General features: G+C 41.5%; 1 protein-coding gene across 2 annotated transcripts in view; it reads right to left on the bottom strand.

Moving 5' to 3' along the window:
* Window positions 1–19,962, bottom strand: part of mtss1 (MTSS I-BAR domain containing 1) — a 49,976-nt gene that overhangs the window by 10,525 nt on the left and 19,489 nt on the right. For both annotated transcript variants that reach the window (XM_041034315.1, XM_041034316.1), the window contains exons 4-6: window positions 10,084–10,168; window positions 9,370–9,461; window positions 9,157–9,231 (exon numbers count right to left, since the gene is read on the bottom strand). In XM_041034315.1, coding sequence (XP_040890249.1) covers window positions 9,157–9,231; window positions 9,370–9,461; window positions 10,084–10,168 — 252 coding nt within the window. The remainder of the gene's footprint in view (window positions 1–9,156; window positions 9,232–9,369; window positions 9,462–10,083; window positions 10,169–19,962) is intronic.

Raw genomic sequence — 19,962 nt, 5'->3', positions numbered from 1 at the left:
TGAGCATCAGCTGTTTGTCACACACACACATGCTGCCTGACCATGTCCTCCTCTGAGCCTGAAAACCAAACCAGTACTTGAAATGTGAAAAAAACTGAGTAGGATTTCTGTATTTAGATTAATGTGACCGACCACCTGATCTACTAATTCATAGCTCATCAATAATTCCATGCCAGTAAAGCATAAAGCAATCAAACAGAGAAGTAGTGACACTAGAGAGGGAAAGAATTTGAATTTGAGAAAGAAGAACAGCGATGAGATCTCTCTCTCTCTCTCTCTCTCTGATGTGATTTACTATGTTGTTTACTGGACCCCACCAACAGCATGTGAGCCCGACCAGCCACATCGTATGATCCTGTCCCGAAACCTTGAAACCCAGTTTGCCACTCCAAAAACCTCCAGTCTTTCTTAGACAGAAACCACTTTCACAAAACCACCCAGAGGACAGTTTGGAGCAGTCTGACTTATAGATGAAAGATCATTTGTGGCTCTTTCATCCCAAATTTAACTCATCACTGCAGTTGGCGACGAACATAAACTGCCCAGTTACATGTTAAACTGTCACACATTCTCAAGGTTTAAGACCAAAATCCCATGTAACCAGATGATTCAATCCCCAGACCAGTAGGATAAGTCTGGGTGGGCAAAGTGAAAGAGAAGCACTTGTCCCTTAATCAGTACCACCTCTGAGATTCCCTTGAACACGACCCTGAACCTGCCACTGAGGCCAACAGATCAGACTGGTTGTACTTGGCAGCTTCTAGGTGTGAATGTGAGTAACTGTGTGTGAGTGTGAACAGGATGTTCCTGTAAAAGAGAGAATTTTCCGCAGCTAAACAATTACTTTTAAGAAAAAAAGTTCCCCAAAAGCTGCTATTTGTGCGCCCATATTATTTATCATAAAGATGCCCTCTAGAAATGTTTTAAGACACATGCAATACTGTTTTTTTATATGTAAGGTTTTTCCACTAAAAAGCTTAATTTCCTTGTTATAAAATTATTAGACATTTCAGACTGAACCAAACGGATCAACTCACAAACTGACGTTGCCATCCTCAGACAGGTGCCGTTAGTATTGCTAACAAAATACGTATTTGTCTGGAAAGCATATATACCATCAAATTACCTGCCTCATTTCATCATTGTTAGAACAGTTAAACTTGAACAACTTGAATACAATGTGGTATCTGAAGTCAGAAGTCAGAATCAGAATCAGTTAGACTCTAAATGTGAGGAGACAGTGACAGAGCTGAGTTGTGACTGTGTGGTTGAGTGTTGATCCGGACTGAGCCTGCAGGCAGAGAAGACAGACGGAGCTCTGACCTACAGACCACCCAGCTGTGGAAACACACCCACTGAATGTAAAAAATAAGACCAGAGGTGGTGGAGGGAGCCCAAATTTCCACCAACACAGAGGAGTTTACGAACAATGCACAGAGCTGCAGCCCCCCCTTCATAGTTTAATGTCTTTTAGAATTTCATTTTCAAATTTAATTCCATACTTGTAGCTCAATTTTATGCCACTTAATACTTCACTTGATCTGAAAAAGAATTATTGTACTTTTTACTCCCATACATTTGTCAGCTATAATTATGGGTCATATTTAAGATTTGGGTGATTTAAGATTTTACAGACAGAACACAGTTTATATATCTGTTTCACAGCGCCAACTCCCGTCCAGTCCACAATGCACCGAAGTCCTACAGCACCTCCCACAGGTGGTGAGCCCATGGGAGGCGGTGCCATCCGGAGTGGGGCTCAAACCCACGACCCCGAGAGATTGAGTCTCGTGCTCTACCAACTGAGCTAACCAGGCGGCATATAAGCAAATCCTCTTTCTAAAATCATGAGAGAAAGAGGCAGAAAAACACAAACACAGACAGTAAATCCTGTTGAAAACAGTAAGAAGCAGTTTCCACAGCCAAACACACACACCGCAGACTTTGTGTCATTAAGCTCAACCTAAACACCGCCTGTTCACTCAGGTGTGTGAGCGAGAGCATGGGGAGGACAGAGGGTAATTTCCACTTTGCTAACAGAAGCTCAGTGTCGGCGTGCTGTTGATCTGCCTGACGTCTGGCCTCCGTGGAAACACACAGACGGGCTGTGTGTTGCCAGACTGTGTTTCTACAAGGCTCTGGCTCAGCACCCACAAAAACACAAAGACCTGAAGTCAGATGCTCCGTCCTGCACAGAGTCAACTCATTCACGCTGTTAAAGGTGAAACACAGTTCAGATGAAGCTCATTCTCACCGGCTGCGAAATGCACCGTAATAACACCTCAGGTTTGTTTCCAAACAGGATCTGCAGCTATTTACGTCATAATATGAAATTTACCTCAATTATCACCCTCTGACTTGAAGAAACTGATTATGTGGTGATTATAACAGGGTACTGTGTATAGTTCTCAAAGCTTAGACGTATCTGACGTGGTAAATACTGCATAAGTGACTGGAAAGCCAACAAAAGCGGTGCCTCATGTAAGCCAAAGTCTGAGGAGCTTAATCCCAATTTAATTCTATTTAAGTCAGACACACATAACCCAACAGGTTATTATGAGAGGAATCTTTTCCCATCGCTGTGGCTCTGGACTACACTTCGCAGAGATAATCTGTCAATCAAACAGCGCGGGCAGTGTGTGATGTCTTGTGGTTTCATACTGATCAAGTTCATTCTGTACTTTTGTCATTTTCCCATTCAACCCTGGCCGCTCATGGCTTGGCTCTTGGATTTATTCCAAACGAGAAAATAAAGGAAAAGTATGATTAAACCAACAAACAAAACCAAACAGCCTGATATATCTTACTCCTCTGTGACACAGAGCTCCGCTGTTGTCTAAGAAGTATTAAAAGCACATCAATGAGCCACAATGACATGCCTTCATTACCATGAAAGCACACACTGCACTTTATTATGACTCAATCCCACATACACCATCCAACTGTGAAGAGAGTTGAGGCACGAAGAGTGAAACCAATAGTTGTAACTTCTCGATATATCCTTAGTTGCATGTTCTCTTGCCATAAACCAGTCTGTTAACATTCCTCTGTTAAACAGGTACTGTTAGCCGCAGGCTGAATTAAATGAGGAATTACCAACACTGTTAATAAGTCTCTCTCTCTCTCACTGGGAGACTTTGGTGGGTATTTCTGTCTTAAGCACCTACAGATGCTGTAGATTATGACTGCAGTTTTTTTTTTTTTTTTTTTTTTTTTTTTCAACATGTGGTCTGAATCTAACCTACACCCTGTTCATGCTATATTCAGCTACAGAGGTTAACTGATCTGGTCCAGATCCAAATTTTCATACTACGATTACTATGGCCAGAAATATTATTATCAGGAAAATCATCAAACTTTCCTGACATTACAATTATTGCTAATATACGATAAAATAGCTTCACACCACGATTGTCTTTCATGTCATTCACTGAACAAAGAACCATACAATGCAGCTTCATTAGACTCTGCAAAAGAACTAACACCAAATAAACTTAAAACAGACTTTATGCAAAAGCAGATTGGTTGTTTAGAGGTTAAGACAGGTGGCTGGAAATGCTGGTTTAAGTTTTTCTAACGAAATTCAGTTCATAATCCGACACACCCACCTATAGGACTTCTGCTGCATTTACCTGCTTTACCCAGCAGGTAAATGTTACCTGCTGGGTGTTTATCAATAAAATGATTTTTAACAAGGTCTGCATTGCACACAACGCTGTGTCCACTGTGCCCTTTGAAAACAATGATAATCACTGACCCAAGTTAACCCCTGACATACATATTTATAATTTTTTTTTTTTAAATCACGGTGACTAATTTCCTCAAACAGCAGAGTGTCACAGTTTCAATGTTAAGCTACTGCTGCCATTAAAGGCTTATTCATCCAACAGTCTAGACCATCTGCGTCACGCACTGATGCTGTCATCAGTGTCAGACAGGTGGACAGGCAGTTTAGTTCAGGTGTTCAGTGGGTTTCTGTGCAGGTTGAGACATGAAGGCTATATGCAAAAACTACCTCCAGGTTCAAATGATTTTATCACACACTTCACCTCCTTTAACCTCAGTGCTCCTCACTCTATTCATACCTGTCGTCTTTAACCTGTTTTCGCTTTCCCCTTCAACATCTTTGTCCTCTAACTTTTCTCCTATTGCGACATTTTCCTCCATCGTCCCTCTTGTTGTTCTCTTCCCATCCTTCTATCTGTTTCTTCATCTCTCTCTGTCCACTTGAGACCCATGACATCATCTCCTTCCTCCTCCTCGTGCACTTCATCATCCCACGGTCTTTAATGCAACCACTTGAGAAAGAGATAATTACATCATCCATCCATCTCTCGACCATCTTTAACCTTCTCTTCTTTCTTTTCTTTCTCCTTGGCTTGAAATGGGGAATCCCATTTTTTGTGTCTGTCATTATATACACTCCTCTTTCTTCTATATACAAAAGTCTCTCCTCTTTCTCTCACTCCATCTTTCTCCTCCTATCTCTCTAACCACAGTAACCGCTGTGGAGTCACGGCGAGGATGACTTCAATGCTCCATCCCTCTCTCCTCCGCCTCGTCTTCTCGCTATAGCCTCATGGAGAAGATCTTGTCATCCATCGTCTCCTACATAGATGCTTGGTTTGCTTCTCAATAATGAAAAAATAGCACAAAACACTAGAATCTAATATTAACTATTGAGTTATTCCTCTTAAGGCTTGTTCACACCAGGACTCAAAAGTAAAGTCAGTAAACTACTAAAATAAGATTACATGTTTTAGTGGCAATAACACCTATAGCGTCTCAAAAACTTAACTATCTGCTTTACTTACTCATTTCAGCTTGTTTCCCACACACTGATTCATTTGTGGCCACAATATCAACATCGACTGCCACATATTGATTTTACATTTCTTCTACTATTTCAAATGGGCAAAATCTTACGTCACTGTAGAGCTGTGCACAGCACATTGATTCACTCTGTCTCTCACAAACACACTGACAGCAGACCTGTCTGTGAACAGCCCCTCCTCTCTGTGCACACTCTGAATCAGAACATGACCATGAGCATTTCCCCACAGAGAAGATGGTTAGCATAGCTGCTGGTCAGTATCGACTGCTTGTGCTAGTGAATAACACTCATTTTAATTCTTCACCTCTGACGCTGAATGCTCCCTCAGTCCAGATGAATACTGAAAAATATTTTCAATGACTCAAAAGGGCTTGTCCTGAGGGGGTGCAAGGACAGTCTAGCTATCCAGTCAATCTGGTTCGAATATTTCCAAGCTTCAACCAGTGCTGCTGTGGCAGCTGAAGCAGGAAGAGAGGGTCAGGAAGGGATAGCTGAAGATAATAGACAGGGATGTAGGCGAGGAGGAGGAGGACAGAGGCCAACATGCTGCTGTGGGAGAGACAGCTAGGGCAGAAGAAACAGGGGAGACTGACATCCAACACAGATAGAGCTGTTATGAGCAGAGTTATGTATGAATGTGAATGGTTTTTGATTAAAGCTTCAATGTGGACAATTTCGTGGCACCTTTCGAGTTTTTTTTTGTACAAAAATGCGACAGTCACTGTGAGAACTGGGGGCAGTTTATGTGTTGCTCTCAGTCCATTCATCTTAGTGACCCCTGGCTGGTGCTGAGGGTTACAATACAAGGGTTGTTTCTGAAAACATGACAGCCCTAGTGTGTGTCTACTTTTACATCCATATAGAAGAAGGGAAAGCCAAAAGCACCTTTATGTCTTCTTTCGCCTTCCTTACTTTCCTCAATTCAATTTCTGCCTCTCTCTGTCTCTGAGCAGCTGGATTTTCTTTATCTGAAGTGGTTACACACCACATAATGACAGAGCACACACACACACACACACAGACACACAAAATCATATGGGATGATTAGTGATGGAACAGATGTTTACTGTTTTTCTTTCCATTCCAATATACTCTATCATAACGCATATATTTTTTTGCCACAGTCAACAAAAGGAAAATTAACTGAAGTGAGTTGAGAAAAGAGAGACAAAGGGTGAGAGACTGTGGGACTAAAGGAAAATGATATAGCTTAGGAGAGTTTCCAGAAAAACAGTTAAAAATAGAGTTAAACATGTTTCATTGTTGGTGAAACTGTGATATAACAACATTAGTGTCTGTACTAAGTGTACTGGAGAGCAGAGGGATGGTGGAGAGTACTGTACTGAGTGCCGTAAAGATTATAAAATCTTCAACATAGCTAATCCACAAGATGACAAAAAGATTTTTTTTTTTAAATCAGCCTGGGCTGAAAATAACTGGACCTTTGTTAAGAGTAGTCTGTCTACCAACAACAGCTGAAGCAGCTTAGTTCTTCTATCTGTCCTTGCTTATTATATGGAGTCAACACACGTGCGTGTACACATACACACACACACACACACAGCACTGTACAGCAGGGATAATTACAATGTGAAGCCCTGATTGGTGAGTGTACAGAGACCATTTTGGTACACTGTGCAGGAAAAGTTGTGTTCTTATGGGTGGGTGTGTGTCTCAGCCTGTGCGTGTATGTTTGTGTGTGCTGTGTTATTACGTGGTGACAACATGTGAAGCTGTGGCTCCGACTCTGTCTTTGCATTTATTCTTCTTACTTGTTTACTGTGCCATCTCTGAGTCTTTAAGTCTTCGGTTATATAGTACAATAACTCACCCATCAAGTTAATACCTGAGGTTCAGTTAGACAAACTGATGAAAACACAAGGGAAACTATAAAATCATTTCCCAAAATGTCTGTTGTAAGCATCCATCAAAGTTTACAGAGTCTAACTTGCACCAACCATGCCTACAGTAATTGTGTTCATACAGCTTTCCTATACAATGAGAGATTATTAATCACACTTCAGGTGTGCTCACCTTCAGGTTGAACACACCTGATATAAGTGGTTTGGATCATTGTATAAACTGCTGGCTTGTTTCCAGCCAGTGAGATTGTCTGACTGCTCCCATTTCCTGCCCCGGCTGACTTGATAGTGGTGTTACTGTATCTCAGAAGTTGACCAATCCATGAAACCACCCTTTTCCCTAAACAGATTATTCACAACCACCTACATTTACAGTGTGTTCCAAACGATAAAGACACTTATACTTGGGGAATATGTGACTGTGGCTCTGTATCCTGATCCTGTGGATGCTGCTGTTTTTATTCCATCTTGAAAGCCTAAAACATACTGTTAAATGAAAGTTGTGAATGAAGAATGGATACTTAAGATCAGTCAATTTACATACTGAGTAGTGTTACCATAACTAGTAGACTGTACGACCAAAACAATGAAAATTAAGATGAAAACATTTCCACCATATGTTTAAACTTTTTTTCTATTAATTCACACTGTTTAAAACTCTACTGGGGATTAAGTGAATGGACTGAGAGAGAAAAGAGAAACAAGGGAATGCTGTAGAAAATGGGCAGAAGAGAGGAAAGAAAAAAAGGCACGTAGCAGAAAACATGTTCAGAGATGTTAAACCCACATCAGACATCTCTGTTTACCATGGGCGGGTCTGCACTGAGACTGTGTGTGTGTGTGTGTGTATGTGTGTGTGTGTGTGCGTGCATTTGCATATTGGATTTGTTGAGAGGGAGGACAGCGAGGATATTTGTATAAAGGCCTCAAGGTTTCATTTTGATTCTGGTGTGTGTGTTTATGCATGAGTGTTTGTGCACGTGATTGGACATTTTTTGTCCTGTTTCTACCATATGAGACCGTCTGCAGTCTTTCCTGGCGAGCTTTCGGTCTCTTTGGTTACGGGATGGCCAGACAAGGTGCAACCATGGCAACCACTGGGTGTGTCGCTGTGATAGCGGGGAAGGGCGTGGCCCAGGTGTCTGCCTGGCACTATGTTGAGGTTGCTATGGCAACAGTAAAACCACCAGGCTTAAAGTCACGACAAGCCTCATAACACAGAGTCTGAATTTGTAATGATTCAAAGACATTAAAGATGAAAAACTCACTCAGAAAAATCAGAAAGTCCTAAATCAAGACCAGCAAGAACCAAGTCTGGTCTAAGACCTAAAGTTGCTGCTGGTCTGCACTGATCAAAACATGTCTTGTCTTGCTCAAGGCTGCTGTGGCATTGATTCTGTTATCAGGAAATTTTTAACCCCTGGGTTCTCTGGAAAGATATGAAGTCATTCCAAGTCAAGTTCAAAAACGAAAGCACAAGTTAATGCCATTAAAGCTGAGACACAGAAACACAGATGAAAATAAACCACATTCGGTTCATATCTTGGTTGTCATATGTTAAACCGGTTTGCAATTAACGTCTTTTTTAGCTTGGGAGCCTTTATAGCCAGGAAATTGCTATTCACTATTTCTCCTCATAGTTTGTCCAATGAGCTGTGATGTTTGCTTCTCATTATGTTTCATTTTACTTCTTATTCATCAGAACTGTACTTTAGTTTGAGTCCTGAAAAAGTTAAAATTCTCCAGTATTTTACAAAAAAAAATCAGAAAAAAGGGGGAAGTAATATTTTGTTATCTTTCTTATCTTGTTAACCATCTTGAGATCCCTCAGATTTATCTTCTCACCCTGAATTTGACAAATCGGCCACTGGAGGTAAAATGTTACAGACTCCGACTATTTAATATATATTTATTTGATGAAAGAATAGAATTACCCTTTTTAATTATATCAGCAGGGTGAGAAGTGATGTGCTAAAAGCAAAACATGTCAAAACCTAGCTGAACGAAATCACCTTCTTTCCTGGATAAAGAAAACTGCACAAAACACAGCATGTGGCAGTTAAGTTAGCAAGCAAACATGTTTCAGAGGGATTATTTCTTCCCTCAGGGTGTCAGGTGACTGACAGGAGGCAGAGCATAACGTAACACAACAGAAGACGTGAAAACACTTATCTCAGCACAATGAGGGCAGGATCAAACAGACTCCTTATGTTTACTGTGGAGGATTATCTCACTCTGTGGAAGTTGGTTTTCATATTCAGCATGTGGCTTCTTCCTCTGAAGTAAACAAGGTCTGATATCTGCAGCTTCACTGCTAATGTGCTATCGTTTACCTTCTTTGTGCCTTCCTTCTTTGACTGTCTGACAAAATAACTTGACAGACATTTTTACGTTTCGCTGCAGAAAACCTGATGCATGTGAGGTGAAGGTGATGCTGGAGGTAACTGTCGTTCTTCTTACCTTTCTTCACCTTCTTCTGCAGTTTGATGGTGTCTGACGATTTCTTCTTGATGTCTGCTCTGGCTTTCTTATACTCTGAAAATCCAAAACATGCACAGAGTGAAGGAAAGTTTTAGTCTTTTCAGGTCTGTGTGTGTGTGTGTGTGTGTGCGTGCGTGCGTGCGTGCGTGCGTGCGTGCGTGCGTGCGTGCGTGCGTTAGTATGTTGGCATACCTTTGGCGTGATCTTTGTCCAGTTGACTGGCCACTTTTTTCCACTCCTCCATCTTCAACTCCAGCGGACTGATGAGACTTTCTGAGAGAGCTCTGAGAGAAAAGAAAAAGTCTTAATCATTCTGTTTAACCCCATTTTCTTAAATGAATGAATCATGTAATGCCGTTCAGCACCACCACAAACAATGACCTCATTACCAAAAATTATAATTTAACCGAACCGAATGTTGTAGGCATCATAAAAGGATGTGGTTGAACAGTTCTATTGTATTGCATTAAAGTGTGCAGGTGTAAAATGACCTCTGAGTGTATATGTATGTGAATGTGTGTTTGTGTGTGTGTGTGTGTGACTGACAGCCTCTCAAATGATGGCAGACAGTAATGACTATGATTCTGCAGCAGTGACAGTGATGACGGGTGAAATCAGGACAACATGCAAACCCTGCTCTCTCTCTCACACACACACAAACACACACATACACACACACACACACACACACACACACACACATAAAAACACTTTCTGGCTGCCATGCATATGAGCATCTGTCAGTTGAGAGTAATTACTATGTCTAGTTCCCACAGTCAGATCAGGCGTCATCACACCATCATTCACACCTTTACCTGTCCTATCTCCTGAGGAAACGACACATGATGCTACTGCATGTGTGTGTGTGTGTGTGTGTGTGTGTGTGTGTGTGTGTGTGTGCCTTACGTGGTGAATAGTTTGAGTTTTGACTCGATGCTGCGGTGTCTCATACACATCCTGGTCAGTGCTGAGCCAATTTCCTTCGTGGCGCCTGTGGGGGGAGCAAAACAACATTCATTTTGTGAGTTTTATTTTGAAAAGAACCTGCTTCTGTTTGAAGCACCGAAACTACAAAACAAAATCGAAGCTGATGACATTAGAGCATGTGCAAATCTGTACAGTCTCAAGCTGTGTCCAGAAGAAAACTTGAAGGAAAAGGACATCACCAAACCTCCTCCTCCTCCTCCTCCTCCATCAGTGTGGCGTCTGCGTATCATGCTTGAACTGTGCATCATAATAAAAACAGTTTCACGCTGCGTTGAAACAGACTGAACCTGAGGCGACTTCTCATTCACACAAAGTGAAGTTTTCCCTCTTGTTGCTGTGGTCTGTACAATCAGTGTGTAACAGGAGCTGAACTGAAGCTCTGCAGCATTTAATCTGTCCAATCACGAGTTGATGCACAGAAGGAAACTGCAGCAGACCAGTGTGTGTGTGTGTGTCATTGCTTCATAAGGTGGTATTAGGGAAAATCAGAGTGATTACGATCCCGTGACAAGTGTTGTAATGTGTGTTGAAACAATGGGTGTGTGTGTGTGTCTCATTTTGTTAATGAATTATGTAAGAAAGGGACCAATCCCTTTCACAATCAGCCACAGTTAACTGGATGCAACAACATGAGGTTTCAAACACACACACAAACATAGTCCTGACATAATAAGATGCAATGATAACTCATGTGCGCACACAAACACACAACATAGCGGCTGTGCATCTCTTCATGTAATTAGACACACAACACTTAACGCTGAGTCTGCCTCTCTCAGATATCTATCACCTTCACACTACTAGCTACTGTCACTTTAACTCATCTATTGAAAATTGTGATATGTCTGAATTTAGGTCTATATGACTTTCACAGAGAGGCCAATTCCAAACATTTGTTTATGGTTCAGCCCAAGTTGGAAGCAGCAATAAAGCATTTTACAGGATAACAAGATCTTTTTCAGGCTATGGACATGTTGCAACACCCTCTAGAGAGAGCTCGTTCAACAGAAAGTGATTCATATGAAGCTGCTGGAAATTTAGTTTCACCAACTTTTTAGCATTTACACACATTTGTGCAACGTTTGGAAGGAAACATAAATGTTGACACAGACAGTGAGTGAAGGAAAAGAGCTGCATCACTCCCACAGTGGGTCCTCTGTCATCTGTCACACACACGCACACACACGAACAATGGTTTCTTTGTAGCACGCAGTGGACATGACACTTCCTGTTAAACTGTCCCCTTTGTCACGCACAAACTAACACACAATACAAACATGTATCATGTGCTGCTGTTCGCATGCTTTACAGGATCTCGAATTATTAGAGACATTCTGAATTCTGAATGTTAACTTGTTCGTGTATGTTGTATGTAAATTGTGTTTGAATTGTGTTTATCTTTGCTGTTTTTACACTCAACAAAGTGTGTTTTCTCAGAACTACAGAAAAAAAAAAAGATAATCATCAAAATTGTTCCTGATAAACTTTTTTTTTTCAAATGATTTATTGTTTAATCAGCTTATCGACGCAGCTCTACATTTAACTATGTGATATGCTGCGAGTATAGGGAAAGGAAAAATACATTTTCTGGTTTCAGAAACTCAAATGTGAGGATCCGCTGAATTTTGTGGAACATATGTGGGTCTTGGTCACACAGAGGAAGTAATCTGAAGACATCAGCATGGGCTCTGAGAAACTGCACTGAGCATTTTTCACTTGATAATTCAAAGACCAAACCACTAATAAACAACTTAGATAATGGGCAGATTAATCAATAATGACAATAATTCTCATACTCAGTCAAAGTTGCAGAGATATTTGATGTTATTCATATCACTCAGCTCTATGCTGTGATGGAACAAAGTGACACAGCAGATTTACACTGAAGAGTCTGAACTGTGAGTTCGCACTGACTCACATCATGTCATTTGAATATCTAAATGTGAGAGCTGAGCAGGGAGGAAACAGGCACGCGCACGCACGCACGCACACGCACACCACACGCACGCACGCACGCACACACACACAGGCTGGAACGCTGAGTCACGGCTGAGTTACATAAAATAAAGAACAATCAGTGAGAGATCAGGTGTGTGTGCTCATCCAACAACTCCTGCACAAACAGAAAGTGATGAAACCTGGAACTGACAGCACACACTGACACTCGTTTGAAGCTATCACTCTTTCAATCCCTCCCTCTTCCTGTATGCGTGTTTAAGCAGCAGTAGCTCTCTTTCTTTTTATTTCCTTTTCTTTCCTTGGTTCCGACAAAAGCTCACTCATCCTTCATCCATCCATCTGCCTCTATGCTTCCTCTCTTCCTTCTCTCATTATCCATGTTTCCCTCATTGTCCTCTAACTGTCCCTCTTCTTTCTCTCTCACTCGCCATCCTCTCCCCTTCCCCTCTCTTCCTCCTTCCTTTCCTCCTCCATTCTATCGCGACTCTGCAGAAACAAAACACTAATTATCAGCAACACCCGCACACATACACACAGTCAGGTATGAGGTGCGGGTTAATCGTTAAGGTGTGGCGAGGTGTGCTTGCTTTATTTGCCTTTCCCTCCCTGTTGCACTTCCAGCTCTGAGCTCAGATCATTTAAGTCCTGAGTGTTGCAGTGACAGACATTATCTTAATGCAGCTAAAGTAGATGAATGAAGAATCTGTCATGCAATGTTTTGAGATCATGAGCGTTAAATCCTGCCTGTTTTAAAAGCCAGTCCATATTTTGGCTTTTAGCTAATTAAAAACATGGCATGTTATTCCAGTTTACAGTGAGATCTTTCTGTTGTTGCACTGTAAGCCTGTGGGATTTTAAAAACATCAAATCATGTTTTCTTAATGACGGTCTGATAAATATTTTTATTCAAAGCCACTCAACTCTACTGAGTTTTTAAAGGTCTCTTAACTTGTTTTGGTTTTACATCACTGTGAAATGACTGCGTTGGCATCAGTGGAGAAACCCTGACAATGTATAGTATAGCTACTACAGAATAATTTCAAACTATTTCCAGTCCTGACCCGGGTTTATTACAACTTACTTTTTTTCTATTTTACTTTCTTCTATTTTTCACTATCATTTCTGTCATCTATGAAACCTCGGAACAAGGTGACATGTTGAAGCAGGAGGTGGGATTGGAAAATGTGATGAACAGACAGCGTGGGTAATCATTTTAATATTCTGTTGTGTTTTGTGGTTTTGTTTTCTATTCCAAGAAACGTAATCAGAGATGGGAACACGGTGACTACGACTTTGATTAAACAAACTACAGTAATAAAACCCAAGTTGTAATAAGCCAGAATTATCCTTTCATTTCCATTGCACAGCAGTATCTGACGGTCCATGTTCTGCAACATGTTTCATTCAAACGTAGTCTCTTCTCATTTAGTTATCTCATGTTCTTTATTACGGCCTCGATGTGAAAGTTCACTCGGACGGAATAAATATTTACATCTGTTTCATTGACAACAGGATAATAAAATCAAAGATGTTTCAAAGTTTTTATGATCATAGTACGCTGCTCAGCCCTGTCTTATGGCACAGACGTCCATTTAGCAAAATATGAATTACAACATGAGCCAGAGTGTGTGTGTGTGTGTGTGTGTTGCAGCCAGGTGCTGAACACTGCAGGCATTTGATGCATTTGTGTTCAGACATGTTTAATGGATCTCAGAGTCGACTGCGGATGACTTCAGAGAAAAATGTAACCTGACAAGATCAGACAGACTCAGTGTGGGAGTGAGTTTGTTTTCGATTCTCACATCTTGTTTTGTTCTGGTTTTGTTGTGCTGTTGATTCACGACTCTGAAGAAAAGCTTGATAAACAACATATATTGAGTTTACACAACAAAAGACAAGTGCGACATTGGGTCAAGAAAGGTTTTTTGTGCTAAGAGGCTCTGGTAAATATTCCACATAATCAAAAGTATGTGAACTCCTTAACATCACACCCACATGTAATTACTGAACACGTGTATCCCTTAGGTGTAAAAAAAAATCTGTTGAGTGCATTTCCTTTCTCATAAAATATTTGCAAAACAAGACCTTTTTTTTTTTTTGGAACCTGCTCTGTTTCCATCCATGTTTTCTAACTTGCAGTCCTATTCTTCCCTCTATTTTGCTGGTGCATCGCTACTGTTCTTGGCACATTACCGCTTCCTGTGGATCTCGGGAATAATGTGAAACCATTGGCAGGAACATGTATCACGTCGCCTGCGTGGATATCGCACAGGCTTTCACAGATTGCCCAGATATATTTTTGTGTTTTAAAAAACGGATTTTACCATTTTTGGTCAAGTTGAGCACTCAATATACGGCAGAAACGATCACAAGAAATGTTAAACATTCTGGTAGTTGTAGTAGCTATTAACTATAGAAAATATTCTTCACATATAAAACAGCTAAAAGTGGAAAGTGGTTTATTTATTTTAAATCTTTTACTTTCTCTTAGTGGCTTTGTTCTGTGTTGTTTCTATGCTTATGCTTGTATGCAAAGTAGGTTGTTTTGCAGCACTGTATAAAATGTGCGAAAGATATGAAATGTGAATGATTCAGCTAAAATCAGTCATAAACTTCTCTGGGTGGAAAAAAATAAGAGGAAAATAAAAAGCTGCTCCAGTCATTTATAATTTCCCTCCATTTTCCAAAGACACAACGCCAGAGAGACAGAGAGAGGACTGTTCACCCTCCTCCTAAACCCAGATTTTCCAGCTTCAGTCTCCTCCTCACTGCTCATAATGTGGGCCTTTCAGAAAACCCTGCGAGCGTGAGTGTGTGTGTGTGTGTGTGTGTGCATGTGCATTAATTCCTGTCGTGCTCTCTGCTCCCAGGTTGTTCCACAAAGATTAGTTTTCTGTGTTTTCTTTTCCTCTGAACCTACTCCCCGGTGTCACTCTGAACGTGAACATCTGCAAATAAACTTCTGTTGAACACTCTGATATCACAAACTTTAAAAAAGTGAAACGCGTATACAGGTACTGCTCTGAACTAGAACCTCAGACTCAATTATTTTTGGCACTGTACGTATTATCACATAGATTGTGCATAAAGAACTTTTCTGGTCAAAACTTTTCTGGTGTTTAACGGTCCCCAGCTCGCTCACTCGCTCTCTCTCTTTATATTGATCCATTTAACAATTAACTGACCAGTTGACCAGTCCATCAGTTAGTCAGGATGAAGCAAACGTTCTCCTCATCTCTGCAATCCTGCAGCAAACACACACACATGCATACACACACAAAGAGCTGAACTTAGGAAACCTCGAGTAGAACGAGTCAGCACTCAGTAGGTCGTCTTGTGATCTCAGTGTCTCTGTGTGCGTGTGTGTGTGTGTGTGTCTGTGCATTCTCGTGTGTGCTCTGAAAGCCACATGATGCAGAAGACGTCAACAGTTCCTTGGTTGCCGGGGAAACCAGTCATGAGGAATCACCAGAGAAGAGACCAGAGGAACCTGCTTTCAAAATCACCTGATTGTGACAAGATTTAAGTTTTATCTGTGAAAACATTATCACCGATGTATGCAATTATCAACAGATATCACTTATCTGTTGTCACAAACACATTCAGTCAGTGCAATTACAATCAGTGCTCTAGAGAAACAGCAGCCAAAAATACGGTGTGCGTATCATGCTGGCCCTGGGGAAGGACACAGTTAGGATTATTGTCTCCTGACAGCCTCACTTTCTCTGATAATTTGTTTACATTTTTTGTCATTATTCCTACAGGTTACACGAACAAAACATTTTAAGGGTGACTAACTCTTAATCTAGGATGACCACAAACCCAAAAATGCTATGAAGGGACGGAGGACCAAAGCGATCAGAGCTGTCAGATAGTGCACAGCGTTGGTCTCCGTTTACTGAAATATAACAGAATGAAGTCACCTGATTTAATTCGATGTAAACTCAATCTGGTGTAACCCAACACACAGCCAGCAGACAAACTGACATCATCCAGAGAGAAGCAGAGAGACAGAAAGACGCCTCACAACTTCCATTTAGAGACACAATCTGCATCTGGAAATCAGAGACCCCATCACTCCAAAAGTGGTCTCAAAGGGCCTAAAAATATATTTTCTTACTTATACAGCAATGGTTGCGAGCTAACATAACCTGACCATGGGCAGAAATGGATCTCTGACGTGTGGAAGAAGGAGCCGGGCATCGAACAGCAAACCGTGTGATCAGCAGATGACCTGGTCTAAACTTTGTTGTTTATATAAACAAAGTTTTCACATTTTGATTCTGCCCAGGTGTGTTATTATATGTGCAGGCTTTTACCATCTTCAGAGACAAGGAGTCCTGAAGCAGATGGTTTGGTCCCCACAGAGCCCTGATCTCAACCTCATGGAGTCAGTCTGGGATCACATGAAGAGACAGGAGACACTGAGACAGACCAAATCCACAGAACAACTGTGGCAAGTTCTCCAAGATGCTTGGAACAACTTTTGCACAGTGTATATCTAAATTACACAATGTTATGTTAGCTATATGTAGCTAGCTGTTTGTAGGTGCTTTCATTGAGTGACACTGTACCTGCTTATCAACAGAAGCATTAACAGCATTAGGAGTTTTTCCTTGATAGAAACAGTTCACCTGAATGTTTTTTTGGTGCCTTGCGGCTCTCGCTATGTTCAAGCACTGATGTTACCTACACTGACACAGCACAAGGAAGCTGTCAGGGTCTATGAGGTGTACACACCGCTAAACTACAACTAACGTCAGCTGACAGTGAAATACGTTTTGACACATTCTCACGCAGAGAATGTGTAAAGTACCATTGACGTGCCTTTGAGCGAGACGACGGGCTGCCAGCTGTCCTTCTGTCTGTCTGTCTCTCTTGATAAACAATCTTCACACACAGCGTTTTCAAGAAAGATGACAGCATGGGCGTTACCATGGCAACCAACCACAGAACCCACACACACAGACCCACCAGACCGGTTCTGACACACACACATACACACACACAGATTCCCCTGTGGGTGTTATGAGGGGCTGAAAGGAAGAAAACAATTAAGTGTTTCTATACGATGAAAAGACGTCAACGCAAAGAGTGTAACAGTGTCTGTGAGAATGTGTGTCGTGTGTCGTGTGTGTGTGTGTGTGTCGTGTGTGCGTGTGTGAAAAAGAAGTAACCAGTGGCCTTCCTTAAAGTCAGCTGTTCAACTCCTCTATTGTCTTTCTCACACACAGACACACACTCAGCAGCTGACAGACTGAAGAAGCTGGAGAGAGAATAGAGGAGGAGGTGGAGACAGCTGTCAAAACACACCACACAGGTGCATGTGTGCACGCGTAGACACATGTAGCCTGGTCAACATGTAGCCTTTAAAGGCAGTATTAGCTTTAAACTGAACTAAGTGCTAACAGTTGACAGCAGTCCTGTGTCCGCTGCAGGGCCAAGCACCCTTAAACCAGATAAGGGCCAATCAGGGCTCAACCAGGGCAGATACACAGATACTTTATTAATCCTGAAGGAAATTAAGGTATCCAGTGGTTTATTCGGCACAGACGATACAAACCAGTGTTAGACCAAACAAACCAACATGAGAACAACAGCAGTAATGAGTAAAACAAATGGCCAAAAGACTAAACAATAATAACAAGCAGGTGATATAACAAGATTCACTAGTGATAAGCAGACGAGACATGATAAACTAACCAGTGCAGCTCTAACAAAATGGTAACTGTACACAAATGTGCAAAAAAGGCGACGTGTGGAAGTGGAGTTTATGCAAATGCCGTGCTGCAAGGAAATATAGAACGCCCAGTGGCAAGACGGAAAGGGAAGGCTTGTGCGCTGTGTTCACATGGTGCGCTAACAGTCAGTAACAGATGAAATCAAATAAAAATACAGCCTAAGGTCTGGCAGCCCTTGTCAAGTTCAGCCAGGTCAGGTTTTAAAGACCAGGGTGTGGCCTGGCTTTGGATCTCAGTTGTAGATCCAAACATAACTCTGAAACTCTGTGGTCTTCCCACATCAGCCCTAGAAGTCTGGGTTGCTAGCGCTAGAGCTGCCAGTACCCGTTGTTTCAGTGGATTTGGATTATTTGTCTAAATTAGTGGATTCATTGATTACAAATAGTGGGAAAAAAACCCAGCAATATTTCCCAGAACAGCTGACGTCTTCAGATGTCGTATCCAACCAACAGACCAGAACTGAAACATATTCCACTTTCAATGATATAAACCAAAGAAAAGCAGCAAATTCTAACATTTGAGAAGCTGAAACCAAATGACTATTGGCTCTTCTGCTTGATAAACAACTTAAATGTTTCATCAATTAAATTGACTGCCTTTTTAAGCACTATCTGAATTCCTGCCACATCAACAGCTGTGCTAACTCTGACCTTTGTGATGGTGAGGATGCAGAAATATCCTTTTTAGATTTCATTGTGGGGGGCGTTGATCAATTTTCTTTCGACCCACAAATTGATTATCTGACAATTCATTTAGAGATATGCAACAAGGAAGGAAAGCCTGTCAAGAGCTTCTGCACCATATAAACACACGCATTCAGCTCTCCTAACTCTCAGCCTTGTTTGCAGAAAAGCCTTTCTTTATTCCTCCCCTGCCCACACAGTATTATGGGAAACATCCACAGTGGGCAGGTAGAGGGTTACAGTGCCTTGCTTGAGGACATGTTGACAGGAAAGGACACACAGGCTGCAGAAGACTTTGAACCTGTGACCTTTCTATGACTGAAACGGAGAGATGACACTTTATTGACTGAGGACTTATACAAAGCTTTGTAGATTTTAGCGACACACACATACACACACAGAAAATACATGCAGTATTATGTAGGTATGCGTTGGTGAGTGTGCATGTTTAACAGAGAGAGCGATAAATGCGTGCTGACTGCTTTGTGTCTTGTGATGTGATTTGTGTGATTTGTACGTTGACCACCTTATGAAACAGCGACGGTAAGACGTTTGAAAATGTTCCGCCTTTATGCTCCAGGTAATGTCATGAGCTGCAGAATGTGATCAGAATCTGCCTGAAGCTGTTTATCTCACATTAACCTCTGTATTTAAAAGACTGTGCTGTTATTCATGAGTCTGTGTTTTACATTCCTGGAACTGTCGACCTGCACCGTCACTACAGTTACAATACTGCCAGCAGCTAAAAGCTACAGGTTTGTATGCTTTAAAAGTTTTTTAATGCGTATTCTCTCTGTTTCGATAAACAAACATGAACACAAGACGTGACAGACCAGGTCTGCGGAGGCTTCGGCAGAGGGGAGTGGCCATGATTCATCTACCACACACACACACACCCACATGTTACTGGATTTCCTTTAAATACCAACTGACTTCTGGGTTACATAATCATACCAGCAGCTGACTGTCTTAACAAAGCCCCATCACACAGGCACTGCAGCTCTCAATACCCTGGTAGTCCCTGTCTACATTCTCTGTGTATTTATACAGCCTGTAGTCTACATCAGCCAGTCAGACCTCTGTAGCCTTTAGGTTCCAGGCAAGGCAACCCATGGTTCTTGGGTGTACCTCTATGCCTGACAAACTGATACTGAGAAACTGATTGTTTGTTGTATCTAATTCTGAATCTCCTACTCTTTCGGTACTGGCGCGCTAAGAGTGACCTGCGTTATAAATATTATGCAGAAAAATTACCCAAGAACTGCAAAGGTAACTTTGCAAAAACATGGAAAGAAAGAAAAATAGAGACGTGCTAAAAACTGCCCCTGTCCCATTTCCTTCTCCAGCAGCACAATCCTTAATGGTTTCTACATTATATCTCTCACACACACACACACACACACACACACACACAC

Source organism: Toxotes jaculatrix, chromosome 3, assembly GCF_017976425.1.
Source record: "Toxotes jaculatrix isolate fToxJac2 chromosome 3, fToxJac2.pri, whole genome shotgun sequence".
Taxonomy (NCBI): Eukaryota; Metazoa; Chordata; class Actinopteri; family Toxotidae; genus Toxotes; species Toxotes jaculatrix.
Note: the sequence above shows the minus strand (reverse complement) of the source record. Positions and strands in the feature narration are given on the sequence as shown.